The sequence below is a fragment of the Artemia franciscana genome, chromosome 18 (assembly GCF_032884065.1).
Source record: "Artemia franciscana chromosome 18, ASM3288406v1, whole genome shotgun sequence".
NCBI lineage: Eukaryota > Metazoa > Arthropoda > Branchiopoda > Anostraca > Artemiidae > Artemia > Artemia franciscana.
Window position 1 is genome coordinate 30,381,584 of NC_088880.1, and position 23,804 is coordinate 30,405,387.

At 33.4% G+C, this 23,804-nt stretch overlaps 2 protein-coding genes across 3 annotated transcripts in view; both read left to right on the forward strand.

Moving 5' to 3' along the window:
• Positions 1–731: 731 nt before the first annotated feature.
• On the forward strand, positions 732–1,247 carry LOC136038427 (ubiquitin-conjugating enzyme E2 J2-like). Its single transcript, XM_065721501.1, has one exon. The coding sequence runs from the start codon at positions 732–734 to the stop codon at positions 1,245–1,247; it is 516 nt and encodes a 171-aa protein (XP_065577573.1).
• A 5,321-nt stretch (positions 1,248–6,568) lies between these two features.
• LOC136038862 (disintegrin and metalloproteinase domain-containing protein unc-71-like) overlaps positions 6,569–23,804 on the forward strand; it is a 237,913-nt gene continuing 220,677 nt past the window's right edge. For both annotated transcript variants that reach the window (XM_065722314.1, XM_065722315.1), the window contains exon 1: positions 6,569–6,638. The gene's annotated coding sequence lies outside the window, so the exon portion shown is untranslated. The remainder of the gene's footprint in view (positions 6,639–23,804) is intronic.

The window sequence follows — 23,804 nt, forward strand, 5'->3', positions numbered from 1 at the left end:
GTCTCCTGAAATCAATTGACAGTGAACACATATAAATTTTTTTAACTGTATATGTCGAACACATATACAGTGTTCATCATTGTATATCATTGATGAACACAGTATATGTGTTCGAAATATTCGAAATATGCAGTTAAAAAAAATGCTTCTATTTTTTTTATTTTTTTAGCCTTTTTAATTTTTTTCAGCTTTTTTTTATTTTTTTGTTTAGGTTTTTTCTTTTTAGGTTTTTTCTTTTTTTAGTTTTTCTTTTTTCACTTTTTTTATTTTTTAGTTTTTTTCTTTTTTTTCTTTTTTTTCTTTTTAGTTTTTTAACTTTTTTTTCCTTTTTTAGTTTTCTTTTTCTTCTTTATTTTTCACACGTCATATGCAAACCCTCAAACAAAAAGACATACAACTTATTTTTATATATAAAGATAGATATAGAAGATATAGATTACAATAAACTGAACTATTGAGTGTGCCTTAGCTGTTTCTTTGACTTGCGTCATGTCTAAAGATGCAATTGATGAAAAATGGTATGACATTATTTTTTGGTGCCATTCTACATTTTTTAATATGCTGGGCAAAATACATAAAGAGCAAAAATATTGGAATTGCTGTAGCAACTTGTATAAAATCTCTATGACTTTTGTACATGCTGGTTAAAAAAAGAAAGGATTATCTCAGCAGCAAAATCTCTTTTGTATTATACAATTACCTCAGCACATGCAGATCAAAATATTCAAATTATGGAAACAGCGATTCGTCGGCTTAAGCAAGATTATATACATCTAAAAAAAGATCCAGTGCCATATATAACTGCTGAACCACTACCATCAAACATTCTTGAATGGCATTTTGTAATGCAAGGGCCAGAAAATAGTCCGTTTGAAGGGGGTTATTATCATGGAAAACTGATCTTTCCTGAAGAGTATCGCTCCAGCCCCCCAAAATTTTATATGGTTACGCCAAGTGGAAGGTTTGCAGTGGATACAAGTCTTTGTCTGACCACGAGTGCTCACCATCCTGAGGAATGGAATCTGAGCTGGAATGTTTCTACACTCCTTGAGGGGTTTCTTAGTTTTATCCTAGAGGAAAACTCTTCACCTTCAATGGGTAGTCTAAGAACATCAGCTTATGAGAAACAAAAGTTGGCTGTTGTCAGTTCAGATTTTAATCTAAAGAACAATATAGTCAAAGAACTATTCCCAGAAATTTTGCCAAAGAAAAATCAGTTGAATCTTCAAATCGCTTTAGTTCTTTAAATATAGCTGGAATAGCAAATAGACCAAAAATTTTTCTAACGAATTTTAAAGTTTTAGCATGCGCGATTGCATTCAGTTCGTTCTTAGCTTTGTTAATAATTATTAGTAATTAATAATGTAATTAATAATTTAATGTAAAAATAATTAATGATGTTAATATTTAATTAATAATAATTTTCCTATAAACAAGTGGAAACTTTATTTTGTCACTGAAAGGTAACGCCACCTAGCCATAACCTTAAAAATTCTTTACCATTTTATTAATGAAACTTTTTTAATGAACTTCATGTTATAATACAAGCTTTGAAAACGGTAACCTAGATTCGGACCTTAGATAAAACACTTATTTGTCCAAGAGAAGACTAAGGCCTCAAACTAATTATAAAATTCATTCTGAAAATGGACTAAAACTGCAATTTTTTTTCTCAAGAATTCTTATTGTTCTTGGGTGCATTCTTAAGTGTAATGCATATTCTATATTTGCCAAATCCACTATTCAAAGTAACGTTAGCTTTGATAGCGATTAATTTTTAAATGTTCTCCACAAAGCAAGTTTTTGAAGAAAAAAAAGTAGAGCTCCACTAAGCTAAAAATGTGGGAAAATTGGAAAAACCCTCCTAGCGCAATACTACCACAAATCACCATATGTAAAACTCGAAACGAACAGAAAATACAATAAATAACCGAATCAAACTTGAACAAAGCAAAAATTAACATTAGTAGGGCTGACTGCTCCCGTGCCTTCTAAGGACTAAAACGCGATTTACCCTTTACTTAAAAAAGAAATAATTTTCAAAATATGTTTGTTTCAAATTATCTTGTCTGTAGATTATTTCAGTTAACATGGGCTAGAGGTGGTTCTTTACTATAACTAGAGTCAAAGGACTGTGAGTTTTCTAAATAAGACTTTTAGATAAGGCAGTTCTAATAGTGTACTTTGTTTTTAACGAAGTTAAACGAAATACTATAACCTATTTGGTTTTTTACTATGGGGCGTGATTGCCTCATACTAGGTTACTAGCTACCACCGTAGCCTAGATTGTTTGCTACCGCTGCATCCCGGATACTATCGGCTATAGTTTGTTCTTTACTAAACCTTCATTAATCAGATATATCGATATATTCTATATGGTCTAGTAGTTAGGATAGCCGGCTCTCACCTAGTTGGCCCTAGTTGAATTCTCGGTATGGAAAATTTTTACCTATGCTGATATCTTAAGGAAATTTCATCATCTTTAGAATGATTCCTTATAATACTTTAGTTGATATGGACTACAGTTCGTTCTCTAATGTAAATATTATCTAAATTAATATAAAATTAAGCTAAAAATTTAGGAAAAATCTGTTCTCCATGTCAAGCACTTTTATTCACTATCAAGGGATTCACAATATTGTATTAAATCATCTATTCTAATTATAATTGAATTTATTGAATTAATGATTTATTACACATGCCTTCAACTTTATTTTAATAATTAAAATAGTTTGATTATTTATTTCAAATTTTGCATCCCCAAAATTTCTGCGCCTGGGGCATGTAACTCTGATCCTCCTCTAAAACCACCACTGTCAAGACTGGAGCATAATCAGCAGTTTACTGAAAAAAATTAAGTGTTTCCAGTATTTTAACTTTAATACATTAAAATTATTTAAGACTCTAAAAACAAATATCAGAATTAATTAATTCACAATTAAAGTAGAGAACGAACTCAAGCCCAAAAGAACTGAGCCCTCTTGTTTAATTATATAATTTTCATTATTTTATCTTGGAGGTAACTAAAACGACATATGATATATAACTTTCTTTTAAGACATGATAATAAACCCGTTAATTAAATAGACCAGTCAAGTTAATCATAAGGGATTATGTAAGTTTCATCGGTTTCATGTCTCTAGAGATGCCTGAAACCTAGTAGAGAGCAAACCATGGCACATATTGGACTTAGTTGGCTGCCTAATTCTCTTAATTTCGTCTCTTACTACTACTACTACTAATAATAATAATAACTCACTGGAGAACCAAGCCTCATGAGGCCAACACAGCTACGCACTCTCCTCCTCCAACCTAATCTATTTAAAGCCTCCGTCTTTACACTCTCCCTGGAAGTTCCATTTCCTTTAAATCTTTATCTATGACATCCTCCCAACCCAGACAAGGACGACCTGCTTTCCGTGTAGCCCCAGACGGTTGGCCAAAAAGGACAACATTCGGTAATCTGTCATCCTTCATCCGTATTATTCCAAATCAGAAAAAGCCATAGGCTTTTTCCTGTTTGTGATTTTCATATTATTATATTAAAAGATGATCCTTAAAAGAATTTATATATACAAGGACCGAAGCTGTATTTTGTTAAAATTTCCGACAGTAATCACGTGCTCAATAATGTATTCAGTACCACATAATGGGAAAGAGCCGAATATTTCAAATTTTTAATAGATTTTGCCTGAATCCAGCATCTGATGAAGCAAAATTATATAGACTGGAAAAATTGTTATATTAAGAAACGATCATTAGTCAAACAGTTCGTGGTAACGAACTGTAGTAAGGAGCGACCCGGCTCAATAGTAACCAAAACTCTAAAAAATGGAATTTTGATACCAATAGCTATATCAAAAGAATCGCATTTTAATGCTGGTTTTAAATATATAATTTTCATCAAGTTTAGTGTTACCCATCAAAAGTTACGAGCCTGAGAAAATTTGCGTTATTTTAGAAAATAGGGGGAAACACCCCCTAAAAGTCATAGACTCTTAACGAAAATCACACCATCAGATTCAGCGTATCAGAGAACCCTATTGTAGAAGTTTCGAGCTCCTATCAACAAAAATGTGGAATTTTGCATTTTTTTGCCAGAAGGCAGATCACGGATGCGTGTTTATTTGTTTTTTTGTTTTTTTGTTTTTTTGTTTTTTTTTCCCAGGGGTGATTGTATCGACCCAGTTGTCCTAGAATGTTGCAAGAGGGCTCATTCTAACGGAAATGAAAAGTTCTAGTGCCTTTTTTAAGTGACCAAAAAAATTGGAGGGCACCTAGGCCCCCTCCCACGCTAATTATTTTCCCAAAGTCAACGGATCAAAATTCTGAGATAGCCATTTTATTCAGCGTAGTCGAAAAACCTTATAACTATGTCTTTGGGGACGACTTACCCCCCCCCCCACAGTCCCCGTGGGAGGGGCAACAAGTTACAAACTTTGACCTGTGCTTACATATAGTAATGGTTATTGGGAAGTGTACAGGCGTTTTCAGGAGAATTTTTTTGATTGGGGGGAGGGGTTGAGAAGAGTGGGATATGCTGGGGGAACTTTCCATCGAGAATTTGTCATGGGAGAAGAAAACTTCCATGAAGGGAGAGCAGGATTTACTAGCATTATTTAAAAAAAAAATTAAAAAATAAATGTGAAAAAGCTTTTTCACCTGGAAGTAAGGAACAGCAATAAAACTTAAAACAAACAGAAATTATTACCCATATAAGGGGGTCACCTCCTTATGATACCTAGCTCTTTACGCTAAAGTATTTTTAGTAATTTCAACTATTTATTCTACGGCTTTTGTGATTCAGGGGTCATTCTTAATGAATTGGGATAAAATTTAAGCTTTAGTGTAAAGAGCGAGGTACTAACGATGGGGTGAACCTCCTTATATATGTAATAAAAACACGAGAATACAAAAGTTCGTTACAAAGGCTATCTTATAAGTTACGTATATCTTTTACTAATAAAAAGATTCGTAAAAAATTAAAAGTTCTAGTTGCCTTTTTAATTAACCAAAAAATCGGAGGGCAACTAGGCTTCCTCCCCGCTCTTTTTTTCTCAAAATCGTTCGATCAAAACTACTAGAAAGCCATTTAGCCCCCCCCAAAAAAAATGCAAGATTTCGTTTTGATTATTCCTCTGCGGAGAGCCAAAATCAAAACATGCATTGATTCAAAAACGTTCAGAAATGAAATAAAAAAAACGAGTTTTTTTAACTGAAAGTAAGGAGCGACATTAAAACTTAAAACGCACAGAAATTACTTCGTATATGAAAGAGGCTGCTTCCTCATCAACGCCCCGCTCTTTACGCTAAAGTTTTTTACTGTTTTAAAAAGAAGAATTGAGAGAAAGAGTCAAACGTTAGCGTAAAGAGCGGGGTGTTGATGAGGAAGCAGCCTCTTTCATATACGAAGTAATTTCTGTGCGTTTTAAGTTTTAATGTCGCTCCTTACTTTCAGTTAAAAAACTCGTTTTTTTATTTAATTACATAAAAGATTGATACAGTTCATTATAAATGGGAACTATACAAGTTTATCTGTATCATGGTAGTAGATATATCAAAAATTTTTATATAAAGAATCAGTACGGTTTTTTTTATAAATGGGGAACATGTAAGTTTTTACAAAGAGGATTATTATAGTTCATGGTAAATGCTGTCAGTCAATTCGTTTTTAACACAAGTTTTGTTTAGACTTTGTTTTTTTGTTAACTTGACAAGTGTATATAAATTGTCTGCTGCAGGAATTGAACCTGTGACCTTTGCAGTAAAATACCAACACTTCATCCACTGCACCCTGCATGCTTTCAAGGACACAATTTTAAAATGGTTGATTTTGTACTTGAATATCATATTTTCAGTAGTAGCTTGCAACCTAGTAAGAGATGATCATGTCCGATACTATGAAATAAATCAGCCCATAGCTCCTAAAAATAGAGTTATATCGATTTCATAAGAGATCGATCATAAATGGTGTCTTTCAAAAGGATCCCATTTAGTGGTTATTAATAGAAATTTCATTTAGGCCTTAAATTGACAAATGTGTTAAAATGGTCTCTGGCAGGAATCGAGCTAGAACCTTCAGAGCAGAAATCCAACACGATATCCACTACATCATGCAGCTTTTCAAGAATCGAATTTTAAAATAGTTTGTGTTTTACTTAAATGACAAGGATTACAGCTGTAGCTTGCAACAAAGTTAGAGATGATCATGTCCAATATTAAGGAATGTGTTAGCCGTAATCCAGGGGAAGCAATAGCTTACAACCTAGTTTTTCCAAGACCACACTGTCTCTCTATGACGAACGAATAGACAAGCTTTTTATCTGTTTTCAGAAAACAGTATACTAAATGGAATTATGGTCATTTGAACTTTTATTTGTTCGTCATAGAAAGGCAGTGTGGTCTTGGAAAAAAATACCTACGTATTTTTAATAATACGTCGACAATATGCTGTTTTCTATTACTGTCTGTTGGATTTTTGTGTATAGAACATCGAATATTTTGGATGTTTAGATATTGCATATTGAAGGATATTCTCCACTCTTTTTTTCATTCTTTTTCAGTTTGGAAAAAGGAATGGAAGCAGACGAGCTGAAGTGGTTCAAGATTCCATACAAATTGCAAATATAGCAGACTTGGTAAGTGCAGTTCTTGACTTTTTCTATGGAGACGGGTGACCCAATGCTGCGGCTGTCTCTTCTTCTAGGTTTTGCTGAGTTGCTGGTTTTGTGTATCGGTAAAAATTTATTAAACTAATTCAAACATTGTGTGGTAACTACCGATAAGTAAAGATTGACTCGTGCTAATGATCCAACTTCAAAAAAGGATATTTTGATAACGGTATATATGTCATAAGAACTTGATTATATTTAATTTCAAATATACATTATTGATTAAGAATAAAGTTATCCATCCAAACTTACTAGCCTGACGAAAGTTGACTTAATTTAAAAAAAGTGAAGGGGTAGGGGAAAACTGTGAGCGAACCTTTCAACTGTGCTGACCAAAATGGCTATCTGAAAGTTCTGATTGGATTTATTGGAGGAAATGATTTGCTTGGGGGATGGTTGCCCTCCAGTCACGTTTGATTATTAGATAGGGAAATAGAAATTGCAATTTCCAATCGAATGAGCCCCTTTTGAAGTTTCTACAACAACTTCCACACAAAGTGCCCTGATCTAAAAAAAAAAAAAAACATTAATCAATTGTGCCCGCATCGCTCTTTACTTAGGCAGCGCAGTTGCGCTGCCTATGATTTTTGAACGCTTCTTTTTGAACAAATGGCTATCACAAAATTCCTACCAGATATATTTCGGTAAAATACGACGTAGGGGGGATAGCTGCCCTCCGATCACTCTGAATCTTGAAAAAGGCACTCGAACTTCTGATTACCAGTCCAATGAGCTCACTTCAAAGTTTATACGACCACCCTTTCTGTAAGAACCCTATAAGTATCCAGGGCATAAGTTAAAACCCTTTTCCTGTGGGCTGTCGAAGGCAGTGTCATCATCAAAGTCATAATTTCCAGACCTTTCATTACGCTGAACAAAAGGGCTGTCTCACAATTTTGATTTTATGTCTTTGGGGAAATTATGGGGGGAGCTGGTTGCCCTCGTATCATTTTCGGCTATTAAAAAGTTTACTAATCCTTTTAATTTACAATCAAATGAACCATTTTGAAATTTCTACGACAACTCCTTCTACACGAAGTCCCTGGTCTAAAAATAAATAAATAATGTTTGTGTTCACATCACTCTTTACTTGGGCAGCGCTGTTCCGCTGCCTAGGATTAGTTTTTTTTTCAACATTAATGAGTAGGCTTATGGAGCATACATACAAAGTTGCCAACATCGTAAAATTGCACAGCGCTGCTAACATGGTTTAATTGTACCGTTTGTGTCAAAATGTACAGTGTTGCCAATGTGGTTTGACTGTATCGTTCTTGGTAATTGACATAGGATATAACTGCCCTAAAAAGAATCTTTTGGGACAATTTGACCAGCGAATCGGTACAATATCTCTCAGAGCTTTAGCAACATTGCTTCTGTCGAATACCTTTAGTCTGTGATTGAGCCCAAACTCATTTTATATATTTTACGTTGTCTATAAATTTTTGCTTTAATTAACAAGTTTGATTTTCAAAAAAATACCATCGTATAGCTCTATGGAGATATTTTCTTATAATTTTATATAGACCACCTCCTCAAGCCATTGGCTATTATTGTAGTTGAATTCCATTATATACTGAGTTATACCACTGTTTTACTGCTCGTCAGTTATTCTGGGCTATATTTCTTCATTACCTTCCTTTTCCATTTTTTTGGCTCCCAGTCCCATTAGGTCCTTGTTCATAACCCCCCCCCCCTTTGCTGGTTATTCAAAACCTTATCTGTTTTATTAATATTTTTAATTTCCATGTTGTATCATTTTTCAGGGGAAGAAATAGAGGAGAGGGATGAGGCAACCACTTCACCTTGGTTTGAATGCAGTTTGCTTCTGTGCAGTTTTTGCTTGCACTTGTTTGAGGTTGATCTAAATAAATTGCTAATATTATATTGATGAAAATCTAAGGGGAAGCTCACAATATATATATATATATATATATATATATATATATATATATATGTATATATATATATGAGAATATATTAAAATGAATACTCCAGCGGCCTCCCCCACACATCGAGTTTTCCCCACAGTCTCCCCTAACAGCTTCCACTTGAGTTTTAAAGAGACTGGTTCAATAAAAAGATAAACTTATTTAGACTTTAACACGCTTACTTTTTGCGAACAAAAATAACCTTAGTAAGGATTTAAATTCCTGATTCTCTCTCTGATTATTCCCGAATTTCCAGGAATTACATAGTGCCAAAAAAACATGTTTTATTAGCCCCCATGCAGTTTTTTCAGATAGCACTGGGAAAACTTGCTGCAAAAACTCATCCCCTGTTGAGCTTTATAACTTTCTAATTTTTCCTGTAACACTTTCCTAAAGGGCAATCCAAGAAGATTATATGGAAAACTCCATTTTGCCAGATTTTATTGAGTTAGAAAGATGCCTCGATTTTTTTTCAAACATGTATTTTTTCAACTATTAATGATTAAAGCAATGAGTGAAAAACTGCATACAAAAAGTTACATTTTAGCCACAATGGAAAATCGGGACTTCTGCATTTATATTATGTCATATCTGCAAAAGTTATTCGTATTAGAGAAATTATTTAATTAGTGAATTATTTAATTGGTAAATCGATATACCTGTAGACCCATGACTGAATCTTCCCTCATGAGTGACAGTCTCCCTACTCATACCCGATATGTACTAATTACTTACAAAAGAAAAACATTGCATTTTTAAATTTCAAAAAATTTGAAAGATTAATTTGATTACAAAATATTATGTTTATTTTTTAGTATGGTAGTTTTCTTGTCAGCATATCGTTGTCACTTCGCAAATATTAAAAAAAAAACTAGTTTTTTTAAACTGAAAGTAAGGAGCGACATCAAAACTTAAAACGAACAGAAATTACTCCGTGTATGAAAGGGGGTGTTCCCTTCTCAACGCCCCACTCTTTACGCTAAAGTTTGACTCTTTCTCCCAATTCTACTTTATTAAACAGTAAAAAACTTTAGCGTAAAGAGCGGGGAGTTCAGAAGGGAACAACCCCTTTCATACACGGAGCAATTTCTGTTCGTTTCGAGTTTTAATGTCGCTCCATACTTTCAGCTAAAAAACTAGTTTTTTTTTATTTAATTTCTGAACGTTCTTTGATTTTGGCTCTCCACACATAAATTATTAAAATTAAAATTGCATATTAATTCTTTCTTTTTTTGGCTCAATGGCTTTCTCTTAGTCTTGATCAGACGATTTTGAGAAATAAGGGATGGGGAAAGAGGCCTAGTTGCCCTCCGATTTTTGGTTACTTGGAAAGGCAACTAGAACTTTTAATTTTTAGCGAACGTTTTTATTAGTAAAAAAATACGTAACTTAAGTATTAACTTACGTTACGAACTTTTATATTCTTATATTTTTATTATGTATATGAGGGGGTTTGTTCCCTCGTTAATACCTCACTCTTTACACTAAAGCTTAAATTTTGTCCCAACTCCTTAAGAATGACCACTGAATTAGAAAGGCCGTAAAATAAATAGTTGAAATTGCTAAAAATACTTTAGCGTAAGGAGCGAGGTATTTAGGAGGAGATGAACCCCTCATATGCGTAATAATCTCTGTTTAATTTAAGTTTTAATGCTGCTCCTTACCTTCCGTGGTAAAACCTTTTTCATATTTATCTTTTCAGTTTTTTTTATAATAATACTAGAAAATCCGGGACCCCCTTCATTGAATTTCTCTTCCCCCGTGACTTATTCCTCAAAGGAAAGATTTTCCCAAATAGCCGCTTCCCTCAACCTCTCCCAACCAAAATAATACCCCTGAAAACGTCTGTACACTTCCCAATAATCATTACTTTATGTGTACACTGGTCAAAGTTTGCAACTTGCTGCCCCTCCCCCGAGGGCTGTGGGGGAGTAAGTAATTTTGAAGACATAGTTATTCTAGTTTTCGACTATCTGAACAAAATGGCTGTCTCAAATTTTGATCCGTTGACTTTGGGAAAAAATGAGCGTTGGAGGGGGCCTAGATACCCTCCAAATTTTTTGGTCACTTAAAAAGGGCACTAGAACTTTTTATTTCCGTTAGAATGAGCCCTCTTGTGACATTCTAGGACCACTCGGTCGATACGATGACCCCTGAGAAAAAAAACCAAACAAACAAACACGCACCCGTGATCGGTCTTCTGGCAAAAATACGAAGTTCCACATTTTGGTAGATAGGAGCTTGAAACTTTTACAGTACAATTCTCTGATACGCTGTATGCGATGGTGTGATTTTCGTTAAGTTTCTATGACTGTTAGGGGGTTTCTCCCTATTTTCCAAAATTAGGCAAATTTTCTCAGGCTCGTAACTTTGGATGACAAAGACTAAAATTGATGAAACCTATATATTTAAAATCAGCATAAAAATCTGATTCTTCTCATGTATCTTTTAGTATCAAAATTCCGTTTTTTAGAGTTTCGTTTACTATTGAGCCGGGTCGCTCCTTACTACAGTTCGTTCCCACGAAATTTTGATTCCCGTTCTCATTTGCGTCGAAAGTTTCTCTTTTTTTGTCTCAATTCAAACCCCAAAAAATCAATATAAACAGTTCGTGATAACAAACTGTAAGTAAGGAGCGACTCGGCTCAATTGCAACCGAAACTCAAAGAAAAAGAATTTTGATTCAAATAGTTGTATAAAAAAATTGGCTTATTATTCTGATTCCAAATATATACGTTTTAGTGGAATTAGTGTTACTCGTCAAAAGCTATGAGCCTGAGATAATTTGCCTAATTTTCAAAAAAGGAAGAAAACCCCCCTAAAAATTAAGAATACTAATAAAAATCACACCGTCAAATTTAGCATATGAGAGAACCCTACATTAGAGGTTTCCAGCTCCTATCTTCAAAAATGTTGAATTTTGTATCAAACAGTTCGTGGTAACGAACTGTAGTAAGGAGCGACCCTGCTCAATAGTAACCAAAACTCTAAAAAATGGAATTTTGATAATCAATAGCTACATCAAAGGAATCACATTTTAATGCTGATTTTAAATATATAAGTTCCATCAAGTTTAATCTTACCCATCAATAGTTACAAGCCTGAGAAAATTTGCCTTATTTAGGAAAATAGGGAGAAACACCCCCTAAAAGTCGTACGATCTTAACGAAAATGACACCATCAGATTCAGCGTATCAGAGAACCCTACTGTAGAAGTTTCAAGCTCCTATCTACAAAAATGTGGAATTTTGCATTTTTTGCCAGAAAACAAATCACGGGTGCGTGTTCATTCGTTTGTTTGTTGTTTTTTTTTCCCAGGGGTCATTGTATTGACCAAGTGGTCCTAGAATGTCGCAAGAGGGCTCATTATAACGGAAATGAAAAGTTCTAGTGCCCTTTTTAAGTGGCCAAAAAAAATGGAGGGCATCTAGGCCCCCTCCCACGCTCATTGCTTTCCCAAAGTTAACGGATCAAAATTTTGAGATAGCCATTTTGTTCAGCATAGTCAGAAACCATAATAACTATGTCTTTGGGGATGACTTACTCCCCCACAATCCCTGGGGGAGGGGCTGCAAGTTACAAACTTTGACCAGTGTTTACATATAGTAATGGTTATTGGGAAGTGTACAGACATTTTCAGGGGGATTTTATTTTATTTGAGGATGGGGCTGAGGAGAGGCGGCTATGTTGGAGGATCTTTTCTTGGTGAAATCTGTCATGGGGGAAGAAAAATTCAATGACAAGGGCGCAGGATTCTCTAGCATTACTATAAGAAAACAATGAAAAATAAACATGAAAACGTTTTCTCAAATGAAAGGAAGAAGTAGCATTGAAACTTAAAACGAACAGAGATTATTACGCATATGAGGGGTTCTAAAAATACTTTAGCATAAAGAGCAAGGTATATAGGAGGAGATAAATACCTTGCTCTTTATGCTAAAGTATTTTGAGTAATTTCAACTGTTTATTCTACGGCCTTTCTGATTCAGGGGTCATTCTTAAAGAATTGAGACAAAACTTACGATTTAGTGTAAAGAGCGAGGTATTAACGAGGGTACAAATCCCCTCGTATACATAATAAAAATATAAGGTTATGAAAGTTTGATACGTAAGTTAATTCTTAAGTTTCGTATATTTTTTACTAATAAAAACGTTCGTTAAAAATTAAAAGTTCTGGTTGCCTTTTTAAGTAACCGAAAAATTGGAGGGCAACTAGGCCTCCTTCTCCACCCCATATTTCTCAAAATCGTCTGATCAAAACTAAGAGAAAGCCATTTAGCCAAAAAAAGAATTAATATACAAATTTCATTTAATAATTTATGTGCGGAGAGCCAAAACCAAACATGCATTAATTCAAACAATTAAAAGCTTTAGCGTAAAGAGCGAGGGATTGCGGAGGGGTCAACTCATTTCATATACGGAGTAATTTCTGTTCGTTTTAAGTTTTAATGTCGCTCCTTACTTTCAGCTAAAAAAATTAGTTTTTTTTTATTTATTTTTTGCCAGAAGCAAGATTACGAACATGTATTTATTTGTTTTGCTCTTTATTTGTTTTTCCCAGGGATAATCTCATCGACCCAGTGGCCGTAAGATATCGGGAGTGGGCTTATTCGAACGGAAGTTAAAAGTTCTAGTGGGCTTTTAAAGCGACCGAAAAGATTGGAGGGCAACTAGGCTCTTTTCCAAGCCTCTTTTTTTCTCAAAATCATCTGATCAATATTTTGAGATAGCCATTTTGTTCAGTATAGCTGAAAAGCCCAATAATTATGCCTTTAAAGATAATATGACCCCCCAAGAGCCCTTGGGAAAAGTTCTTGAAGTTGTAAATTTTGCCAGCTGTTTACGTATAGTGTTTGTTGTTGGGAAGTATGCATACATTTTTCGGGTGGGAGATTTGGATTTTATACTTGGGATATTTTCTACAGGGGGAATTTTTCAAGGGGAGGAAAGTTCTCAAGGGGTTGAATTTTCAGGGGAAACTTTACAAGGGGTGAATTAACCAGAATGTCTATTCTTTTGTCTTCCTTTCTCTTTGCTGACTCAATTTGACGTGTGGTGATGTTAAGGGTTATTATATGGTGTAAATTTTCACCAGTATTGAACTCTCTAGAGGATATGTCCTTTTGGAGAAGGTTTTTTTTTTTCATGGAGGTGAAGCCAGATATATTCGTATTATTTTAGAAATTTAAAAAAGGATTAGAAATTAAATAAAAAACAAGTTTTTTAACTGAAAGTAAGGAACATTAAAACTTAAAACGACACTCTTTACTCTAAAGCATGAATTATGTCCTAATTTTTAAATAACGACTCATAAAAGACAAGATTCGTTTATTAACCAGATGTCTATTCTTTTGTCTTCCTTTCTCTTTGCTGACTCAATTTGACGTGTGGTGATGTTAAGGGTAATTATATGGTGTAAATTTTCACCAGTATTGAACTCTCTAGAGGATATGTCCTTTTGGAGAAGGGTTTTTTTTTTCATGGAGGCGAAGCCAGATATATTCGTATTATTTTAGAAATTTAAAAAAGGATTAGAAATTAAATAAAAAACAAATTTTTTAACTTAAAGTAAGGAACATTAAAACTTAAAACGACACTCTTTACTCTAAAGCGTGAATTATGTCCTAATTTTTAAATAACGACTCATAAAAGACAAGATTCGTTAATTAGAACAATAAGTAGCTTTTTTAAAAGTACTAAGAAACTGCTTCAATGGCTCAAAGTTTAAAGCACAAATTTTTAATCCTGACGTTTTCTACCGGGCTAAGGTACTATCCAAGTTGAAAGACCATGTCTGCATTTATTTCAAGTCATTTTGACCAATCAGAGGTAAGACATGACCTTAAAATTCCCACTTCTTAATCTACCTTTATTCTAATTGAAGCAAAACAGAATTATAATTGGAAGTAAGGGTACATGCGAATGTTGCTCTACATATTCAAAATTCACATAGTTTACATAGGAGTTGTTCCTTAAGAATTGTGACTCAATTTAGACTTTAGAATAAAGAACGAAGTGTTGAGGAGGAGGCAACCCGCTTCATATTCGCAACAATTTTTGTCCGTTTTAAGTTTTAATGTTGTTCCTTACTTTCAGTTGAAAAACTTTTTCAATTAATTTCTCATTGTTTTTTAAATTATCCCAAGGAATCTGGCCCAACTTCAACGGATAAATACCCCCCCCCCCTCGGGTATATCCTCTAGACAATTCAATCCCGGAGAATAATTACCCAGAACAATTATTTTTAACAACTCAACACGTAAAACTAAAACGGAAAAGAGAAAGCAAGAAATATAGAAAGAATTTTGTCTAGGAATTCGGAAAAATTCCCCCAGTGTATAATTTCTTTGACAAGTTCACCCCCTGGAAACTTCCCTCCCCATGGAATGTTCTCCTGTAAAAAAAAAACCACCAAATTCGTCTTTCCACCCTAAAATGTATGCATGATTCCCAATAACAAATACTATTCGAAAAAATGGGCAATTTTTATAATTTAAAGACCTTTCCTCTGGGGCTGTGAGAGGTTCATATTATATCCAAAGGCACTGTTATTGAGCATTTCAACTAAAATGAATAAAATGACTATCTAGAAATTTCAATGGGGTAGTTTTGGGGAAGAAGGGTGTAGAGGGGGCCCAGTTAACCTTCAATTAATTTGGTCACTTAGAAAGGGCACTAGAACGTTTAACTTCCGTCCGAATGGTGTTATATCGCCCCCGGGGCGATACAAACACCCCTGGGAAAAAGCAAAAAAAAATACAACAAATAAACATGCAAACTCTGCAACAGGATTCTCTGATACACTGAATCTGATCGTTGGATTTTCATTAAAATCTTATTACATTTTTGGGCTGTTTCCCTCTTTTTTGAAAATAAGGCACATTTGCTCAGGCTCTTAGCCTTTGATGGGTAAGACTAAACTTAATGAAACTTATATGCTGGAAATAAGCATAAAAATCTGATTCTTATGATTTATCTATTGGTATAAAAATCCCGTTTTTGGAGTTTCGGTTACTACTGAGCCGGGTCATTCCTTATTAACAGTTCGTTACCAAGAACTGTTTGAAATTTTTTATACGTTCTACTTTGTTTGCATTCCATTTTTATACTCTCATTGAAAGTGACGCCCTTTGAATTTTTATCTGAACAGTAAGTCATACTGTCTGCTTTCATTTTTTAAGGTATAAAGTGGAAGGACTGATAATTTAGTCACTGCCACACCTTTGCAATTGGTTAATTTTTTATTTTAATTTGTAAGTTTTTTTTATTTTTGATACTGATATTTCCATTTTGCTTCTTTTTAATTCTGATATACCCCGTCTTTTCTGTGGTATCAATGTATACCCAGTACGTTTAGGAAATATATGATTCTTCTCAGTGAACGTGCTCTATAATCAGAGGTACTAATTAAGGGAGCAGAGTAAGGACGTAGTTTCCCTTTCTAGATTCAAAATATTCCTTTTTGGTATTTTCATTAAGAAATCAGCAAAACACGCCCCTAGATTAGGAAAAATATTTAGTTTTGTATCTTGATAATAAATATAAACAAAACAATTGCACCCCCTCTATAATTTGTGAACCTGATACCCTGTGTACAGCATCAATATTTCAAGAAAGCAAGATATTTGTCTGTCTATAGTTTCTTCAGATTTTCTTATTATTTTACAACTTCACATTTATTAACAATTTATGTTGTTTGTATTCCGAGCATTCCCCAAGAAACACGTTCTTGGAAGCAGATATAAAATGAGAATACCTTCTGTATTCACTAGAAATTGTTTATTTAAACTAACCTTAGAGTGTTTTCCAGGAATAGATTTATTTAATAGTCTACAATAAAAAGGACAGTAATAGAAAGGACACCCTAGATAAGGTTGGGATAATATTAAAAAATCATATCAAGTCTCAGAAGAAATTTTAGATGTTGGCTAATGCAGATAGTTTTTCATGAAGATGAAGTTATTCATGAAGCAGATTAATGAAGATTTCAGGGAGAATGGCAAAATATATTTTTCAAAATATAAGCAAGGGATAAATTCGTGTTTTTCTAATAGTTTCAATAAAAATTCCAAAAACTTAATTTTTTAATGAAAATACTCCCGAAAAAGGTACTTTTTAAAATTCAGAGGGAATATAAGGTTGGCATATGCTCCACTCTCTTGAAGCCGCTGAGAGAGGAAGCTTTAAGGATTACCTTAAAGCTTCCTTAATCCTTAAAGCTAATCCTCAAATCCTTAATCCTTAATCCTTAAATCCTAATTAAAACAAGCCAAAAGCTAAAATTAAAACAAGCCTAATTAAAACAAGCCTAATTAAAGCAACTATAACAAACTATAACAATCTATGACATAACTATAACAAACTATAACAACTATAACATAACTATAACAAATATATAACTATAAGTTGTATATAACTATAAGTTATATATAACTATAGTTATATAACTATAACTATAACTATATAACAAACTATAACATAACCAACTATAACAAACTATAACAAGCCTAATTAAAACAAGCCAAAAGCTTAGACAAGCCAAAGCTATGTTACCTATTAGACAAACATACAGCTGTGACTTGCACCGATAGGGCCAATTTAAAATTGTCTGGCTAACGGATGACTCATCGTCTGGGCGAATTTCCTGCCTCCTTTAATTTTCTAACTGAATCATAAATAAAAAAACGGGTTCTGCACGAGAAAAGGAAAAAGGAAGGATTGAGTTTCAAACAAAGATAATAGATTACCAAAAGTATATTTGTATGATGAATAAAGCCCGGGCCTAAAAACAATACATTAAAATAATTCCAAAAGTAATAAACAGACATAAACAAGTTCAGTACAAATACAAAATTATTTAGACTATAACCCACTCATCTTTTGAAGTTCAATTTTTGTTTGAGACCAAAAATTAACTTTAATAATCATTCAACTTTTTATTAAATTATTATATTACTATTAAATAACATTACTATTATATATTATTTAGTGCATTATTTCACACATTTTATATTTTATATTTTTATTATAAATTTATTTTTTTATAATTATTTTTATTATAATTTATTTTTTATTATATTTTTATTATAAATTATATTCTAATTACAATTTTGTATTTGTATTTTATTTTCTATAGCTATACATTATTTTATATGTTTTAATATGTTATTATATACATTATTTAAAATTTGATTAAATGTTATTATTTAGTAATATAATTATTAAATAATTATATATATCTATCTATAATTATTTTCGAACTTGCAGGAATTTCTAAGCGCCAATAAAAAATGTTTTATTAGCCCCCCAAGCTTTTCCAGAGACAGCGCTGGGAACACTTGCTGATAAAATTGATCCCCTGTTGAGCTTTATAACTTTCTAATTTTTCCTGTAACACTTTGCTAAAGGGTAATCCAAAAAGATTACATGGGAAGGCTCCATTTAAAGGCCATGGAAAGGCTAGTTTTTATTTAGTTAGAAAAATACCTCGTGTTGCTTTTAAGCCTTTTTTTGTTTTTGCTTTTTACTATTAATAGCGGTGCGCAAAAAGTTTTTACAAAAACTTCTCTGTAGTGGGAAAAAAAATATTTACTGTTATTTTTTCGATTTGGTTTGTAGCTAAAATTAATTTATAAACGCAATTGGCATTGTTATATCTGCACACACATTGGTTGAATTTTCGTGTCTATGAAAAAAAATGATAAATTCATTTTGTAGTGTAATAGAGAAAATACAAGATTCATTTTAAACTCATGTCTTTGCTTTCGTCCAAATGGCTATCAATATTCTAAACTTCCGATTGAGGTTACCATAAAAATTTTCTGCTTTCCATTTGTGAAAATTCCTCTTTTTTCCATTAAATAGCCATAGATCTTTATCATATTACAAGTACTATTGGATACAAGCTAAAAACACTATTTTCCCACTTGGACCTATCTTACTGGAAAATTGTGATTTAAAAAAAAAAAATGTGTTTATTTCTTTTCATAATATGCAGTTCCTAGGGCAGTACTACATTTTTGCCAGTATTGCCAAGCTGGACAGCTAAAGGAAATAAGGAGAAAAATTTAACTAAATTTGTCAATGCTTTTCGTACATAAAATATCAAACATTAACATCGTATTGATTCCCAGGGACAAGTACACCTTCAAAGGATGGGTAGTCTTTCTTAAGTCATTTTAGCAATATTTTCTAGCGTATTTTGTGCTAATTTTCATCCGTCTTCCTTTTTCACTTTGTTCTTAACAGCCAAAAACTGCATAACTGTACATAAAAATGTATTCCATAAAAATTAAACCCAATTTTCGAATATATATATGGTTGTCCAAGTTTCTGCTAAACTAGTTCAATCATATTTCATTTTCGCTGTTTTTGGTGCTTTAACGCTAAGTCACTATTTGTGCAACACTGATTTCATCATAACTGACGGGCTTATATGCTACACTGGCTCTAAGTTTAAAATTCGAATTTCAAATCCTGACGTGTTCCGTCGGGTTAAGGCACAGTCCAGGTTGGAAGACCCATATCTCATTTCTGCATTTTAACCACTCAAAGGGAAGACATGATCTTAAAGTTGACATTTCTTTATCTACCAGTAATTTGATTGAAGAACATTAAGAAACCAGTTGTAACTTGTAGGCAAATAATATGGGTATCTTATGAGAGTAGAAACTTGCGCTAGTATTGGCAAAAAACATCAGTGCCATCTAGTGTTTGGTTCCAATTGACTTTTTCAAGCTTTGTAATCACACTGAAAAAAATATCATGTCGTCAAACGCTAGATGGTGTTGAAAATTCTTTGTCGACACAATTACCGTTTCCCACTTTTGTCAGTTCCCGATCTCCCACTCTTGTAAGTTCATTCAAGAAAGTGGATCTGGCACTCAAGTTTTGATTAGAGTGACAATATTACTTTCTAAATTTATGTTCGAGCGCAAAGTAGAAAGAGTGATGAGCTAAACAGTACCACACCTTTGCCGTAGGCTCTTTTTTTTAGGATTATCCCCCTTCTGGAACTGATATTTCTATTTTGCTTCTTGCCACAGTTGATGAGGACCGTCTTTTCTGTGGCACCAACATATTCTATTGTTGTTCGAAAATATTCGAATCTTCTTAGTGACAATAGACCTACTGTACAATCAGGGGTACCAAATAGGATGTGCGGAGGGGGGGGGGGAGTAGTTGCTCACCCATATTAAAAAACATCTATTTTTGTATTCTAATTAAAAAAAACAGGACACACTTAAATGGACGAAATCATGCCTCCTCCCACCCTTTATATTTCATGACCCTAACACCCATATGTACAATATCAAAATGTGAAGAAAACAAGATGTTTGTGAGTCTATTGCTCTCTTCCATTTTCTTATTATTTCACAACTTCGGTTATTAACAATTCATGTTGTTTGTCTTCCGAGTATCCCCGAGAAACACGTTCTTGGAAGCAGATGTAAAATGAGAATATTTTATATATTTAATGGAAACTGTTTATTTAGACTATATCTTTAGAGTGTTTTCCAAGAATAGCTTTACTTAATAGTCAACAAAAAAGTGACTGAGAGGAGGCCCTAAAATAGGATGGGATAAGATTAAAAGCACGTACCAAATCCCCCGAGGATTTAACTGTGTTGGCTAGAGCAGCCGTGGCTTCAATTTCCGACAATTTTAGAAGGGAGAGGGAAGCAGATTTTATCGCTCAAAACCTAGAGGGCAGGCTTTGTTTTTTTTTTCAATGAATAAAGAAAAAAAGTGACATTTTAACATGGAAATAACCCCTAAACGGGTTTTTGTCGAAATATACGGAGGAATGTAGGAGAGGACCCCCTCTCCCTTGACACCAATGAAAGAAGAAGAGTTAGTGTTTGTCTTTTCTGTGAAACATGCGATTTTATAACAAGCCTCCAGCTGTAACTTGAACCGAAGGGATTGGATACTTTTATCATTAAATTTATATTACTTCTACAAGTCAGCATTTTGATATTAATTAGAAATTCTCTAAGAGAATGATATGAACTTGCTTAAAAATGGGAAAGGCTGTCTCACATTGCTGGGCTACTTCTGTCGTCTTTTTCAATATTCTAAAAATGTAATTTTATTCGGTAGATTCTAAAAAGATTTTTATTTGAAATTCTAAAACTTAAAAATTCTAATTCTAAAAATGATAATTTTTATTCTAAAATGCAAATCTGTAAAAATTCTAAAAATTATAAATTTTGATTCTAAAAACGATTTTTTTTTCTAAAATGTAATTCGGTAGATTCTAAAAATTATAATTTCTAATTATAAAATGTTATTTCTTCTAAAATACAAATCGATAGATTCTAAAAAGGTTTTTATTCGAAATTCTATAAATTATATTTCTAAAAATGTATTTTTTTTTCTAAAATGTAATTTGGTAGATTCCAAGAATTATAATTTCGAATTTTAAAAATGTATTTTTTTTCTAAAATACAAATCGGCAGATTCTAAAAAGGTTTTTATTCGAAATTCTACAAATTATAACTTCTAATTCTAAATTTTTTTATCTAAAATGTAATTCTAAATATTATAAATTCTAATTCTAAAAGTGTAATTTTTTTCTACAATGCAATTTGCTAGATTTTAATATGGTTTTTATTTGAAATTGTAAGAATTATAAATTCTAATTCTAAAATCGTAATTTGGTAAAAGGATGAAACTAAACCGCAGCTGGACGCTAAAGTTTTTAATTGTTTTAAAAATTAGAATTGTGGCAAAGAGTCAAACTTTAGCGTAAAGAGCAAGGGATTGTGGAGGGGAAAACCCATTTCATATACGGAGTAATTTCTGTTCGTTTTAAGTTTGATTGTCGCTCCTTACTTTAAGTTAAAAAAACTAGTTTTTTTTTTAATTATGTGCTCTCCTCACATAAATTATTAAAATGAAATTTGCATACTAATTCTCTTTTTGGCTAAATGACTTTCTCTTAATTTTGATCAGACGATTTTGAGAAATAAGAGGTGGAGAAGGAGGCGTAGTTGCCCTCCAATTTTTCTGTTACTTGAAAAGGTAACTAGAACTTTTAATTTTTAACGAACGTGTTTATTAGTAAAAGATATGCGTAGCTTAAGAAATAACTTACGTAACAAACTTTTATATTCTTATATTTTTATTATGTATATGAGGGGGTTTGGCCCCTCGTTAATACCTCTCTCTTTATACTAAATTTTAAGTTTTGTCCCAATTCTTTAAGAATGACCCCTGAACCAGAAAAGCCGTAGAATAAGTAGTCGAAATTACTAAAAATACTTTATCATAAAGAGCGATGTATTTATCTCCTCCTAAATACCTCGCTCTTTATGCTAAAGTATTTTTAGAGCCCCTCATATGCTTAATAATTTCTGTTCGTTTTAAGTTTTAATGCTACTCCTTACTTTCAATTGAAAAAACTTGTTCATGTTTATTTTTTTATTGTTTTTTTTATAGTAATGCTTGCAAATCCTTCACACTTTTCATTGAGTTTCTCTTCCCCCATGACATATTCCTCAAAGGAAAAGATCCTCCCACATAGCCCCCTCCCCTCAACCCAACCCCCAAAACCGAAAGAATACCCCTGAAAAAGTCTGTACACTTCCCAATAACCATTACTGTATGTAAACACTGGTCAAAGTTTGTAACTTGCAGCCCCTCCCCCAGGGACTGTGGGGAGTAAGTTATCCCCAAAGACATAGTTATCATGGTTTTTGACTATGCGGAACAAAATGGCTATCTCAAAATTTTGATCCGTTGACTTTGGGAAAAAAATGAGCGTGGGAGGGGGCCTAGGTACCCTCCAATTTTTTGGTCTCTTAACTAGGGCACTAGAACTTTTTATTCCCATTAGAATGAGCCCTCTTGCGACATTCTAGGACCACCTGGTCGATACGATGACCCCTGGGGAAAAAAAAAACAAAAAAAAAAACAACCGAACAAATAAACACGCACCCGTGATCTGTTTTCTGGCAAAAAATACGAAATTCCAAATTTTTGTAGATAGGAGCTTGAAATTTTGCTGTAAGGTTCTCTGATACGGTGAATGCGATGGTGTGATTTTCGTCAAGATTCTATAACTTTTAGTGGGTGTTTCCCCCTATTTTCCAAAATAAGGTAAATTTTCTCAGGCTCGTAACTTTTGACTACAAAGACTAAATTTGATTAAACTTATATATTTAAAATCAGCATAAAAATCTGATTCTTTTGACATATTTTTTAGCATCAAAATTCCGATTTTTAGAGTTTCGTTTGCTATTGAGCCGGGTCGCTCCTTACTTAATAGATCCAGAAATTCCATTTTGTTGCTACATGTTCACTATTTTATAACCTAACAGGAATTTACGTTACGTGAAGTCCTATATTCAACAAGAGTCTACTTAGAATTGTATACATTACGGAGAAAATACTATTCTTAATGGTACGTAGTAGCGCTAGTGTTAAAAATTAGACTGCGCAGTGTGAAAGCACTGTAACCCCTGGTTTCCGCTGCTGCGATTTCGCGCAAAATCCTGCGACATGCGACAAATGACACAAATCGTGCGACAAACAACGCAAAACCATCCGTTTTTCTGCAAACAAATCGCATGCGTTGTTCTGATTAAAAAAAAATCCTAACCAAAGTCATTGAAAAGCTAATTTTGGCTGTTCTAGAGTTTGTCGCAGCGACGCAAAAGTCTGCGTTTCTTTGTGAACCTCTGTCCGATTCTTTCGTACGTCTGTTCCACCAGAAAAAAATCATGTCGGGATTGAAGCAGCAGTGGAAACCAGGGGTAAGACTTCTGAAAAAACATACCTTAAACTTTAGAGAACATGAATCTTAAATAGGGAAGGAGAGAGGAATGTTGGTTGGAAAGAGAAACATTTTTCGCCACCGTGTTGTCCTTAGATCACCTAACACTACCATGGGTTCATGGCAACGACAGCTGTCACGTTACCACTGTGACAGTTGCCACTGTCTGTTCTCTGTGTCTGTGTAATTTTGGCTGTTCTAGAGTTTGTCGCAGCGACGCAAAAGTCTGCGTTTCTTTGTGAACCTCTGTCCGATTCTTTCGTACGTCTGTTCCACCAGAAAAAAATCATGTCGGGATTGAAGCAGCAGTGGAAACCAGGGGTAAGACTTCTGAAAAAACATACCTTAAACTTTAGAGAACATGAATCTTAAATAGGGAAGGAGAGAGGAATGTTGGTTGGAAAGAGAAACATTTTTCGCCACCGT

What these genes read in the sequence shown, in the direction of transcription:
- LOC136038427 (XM_065721501.1), top strand. Translation starts at nt 732, where the DNA reads ATGGAAACAGCGATTCGTCGGCTTAAGCAAGATTATATACATCTAAAA.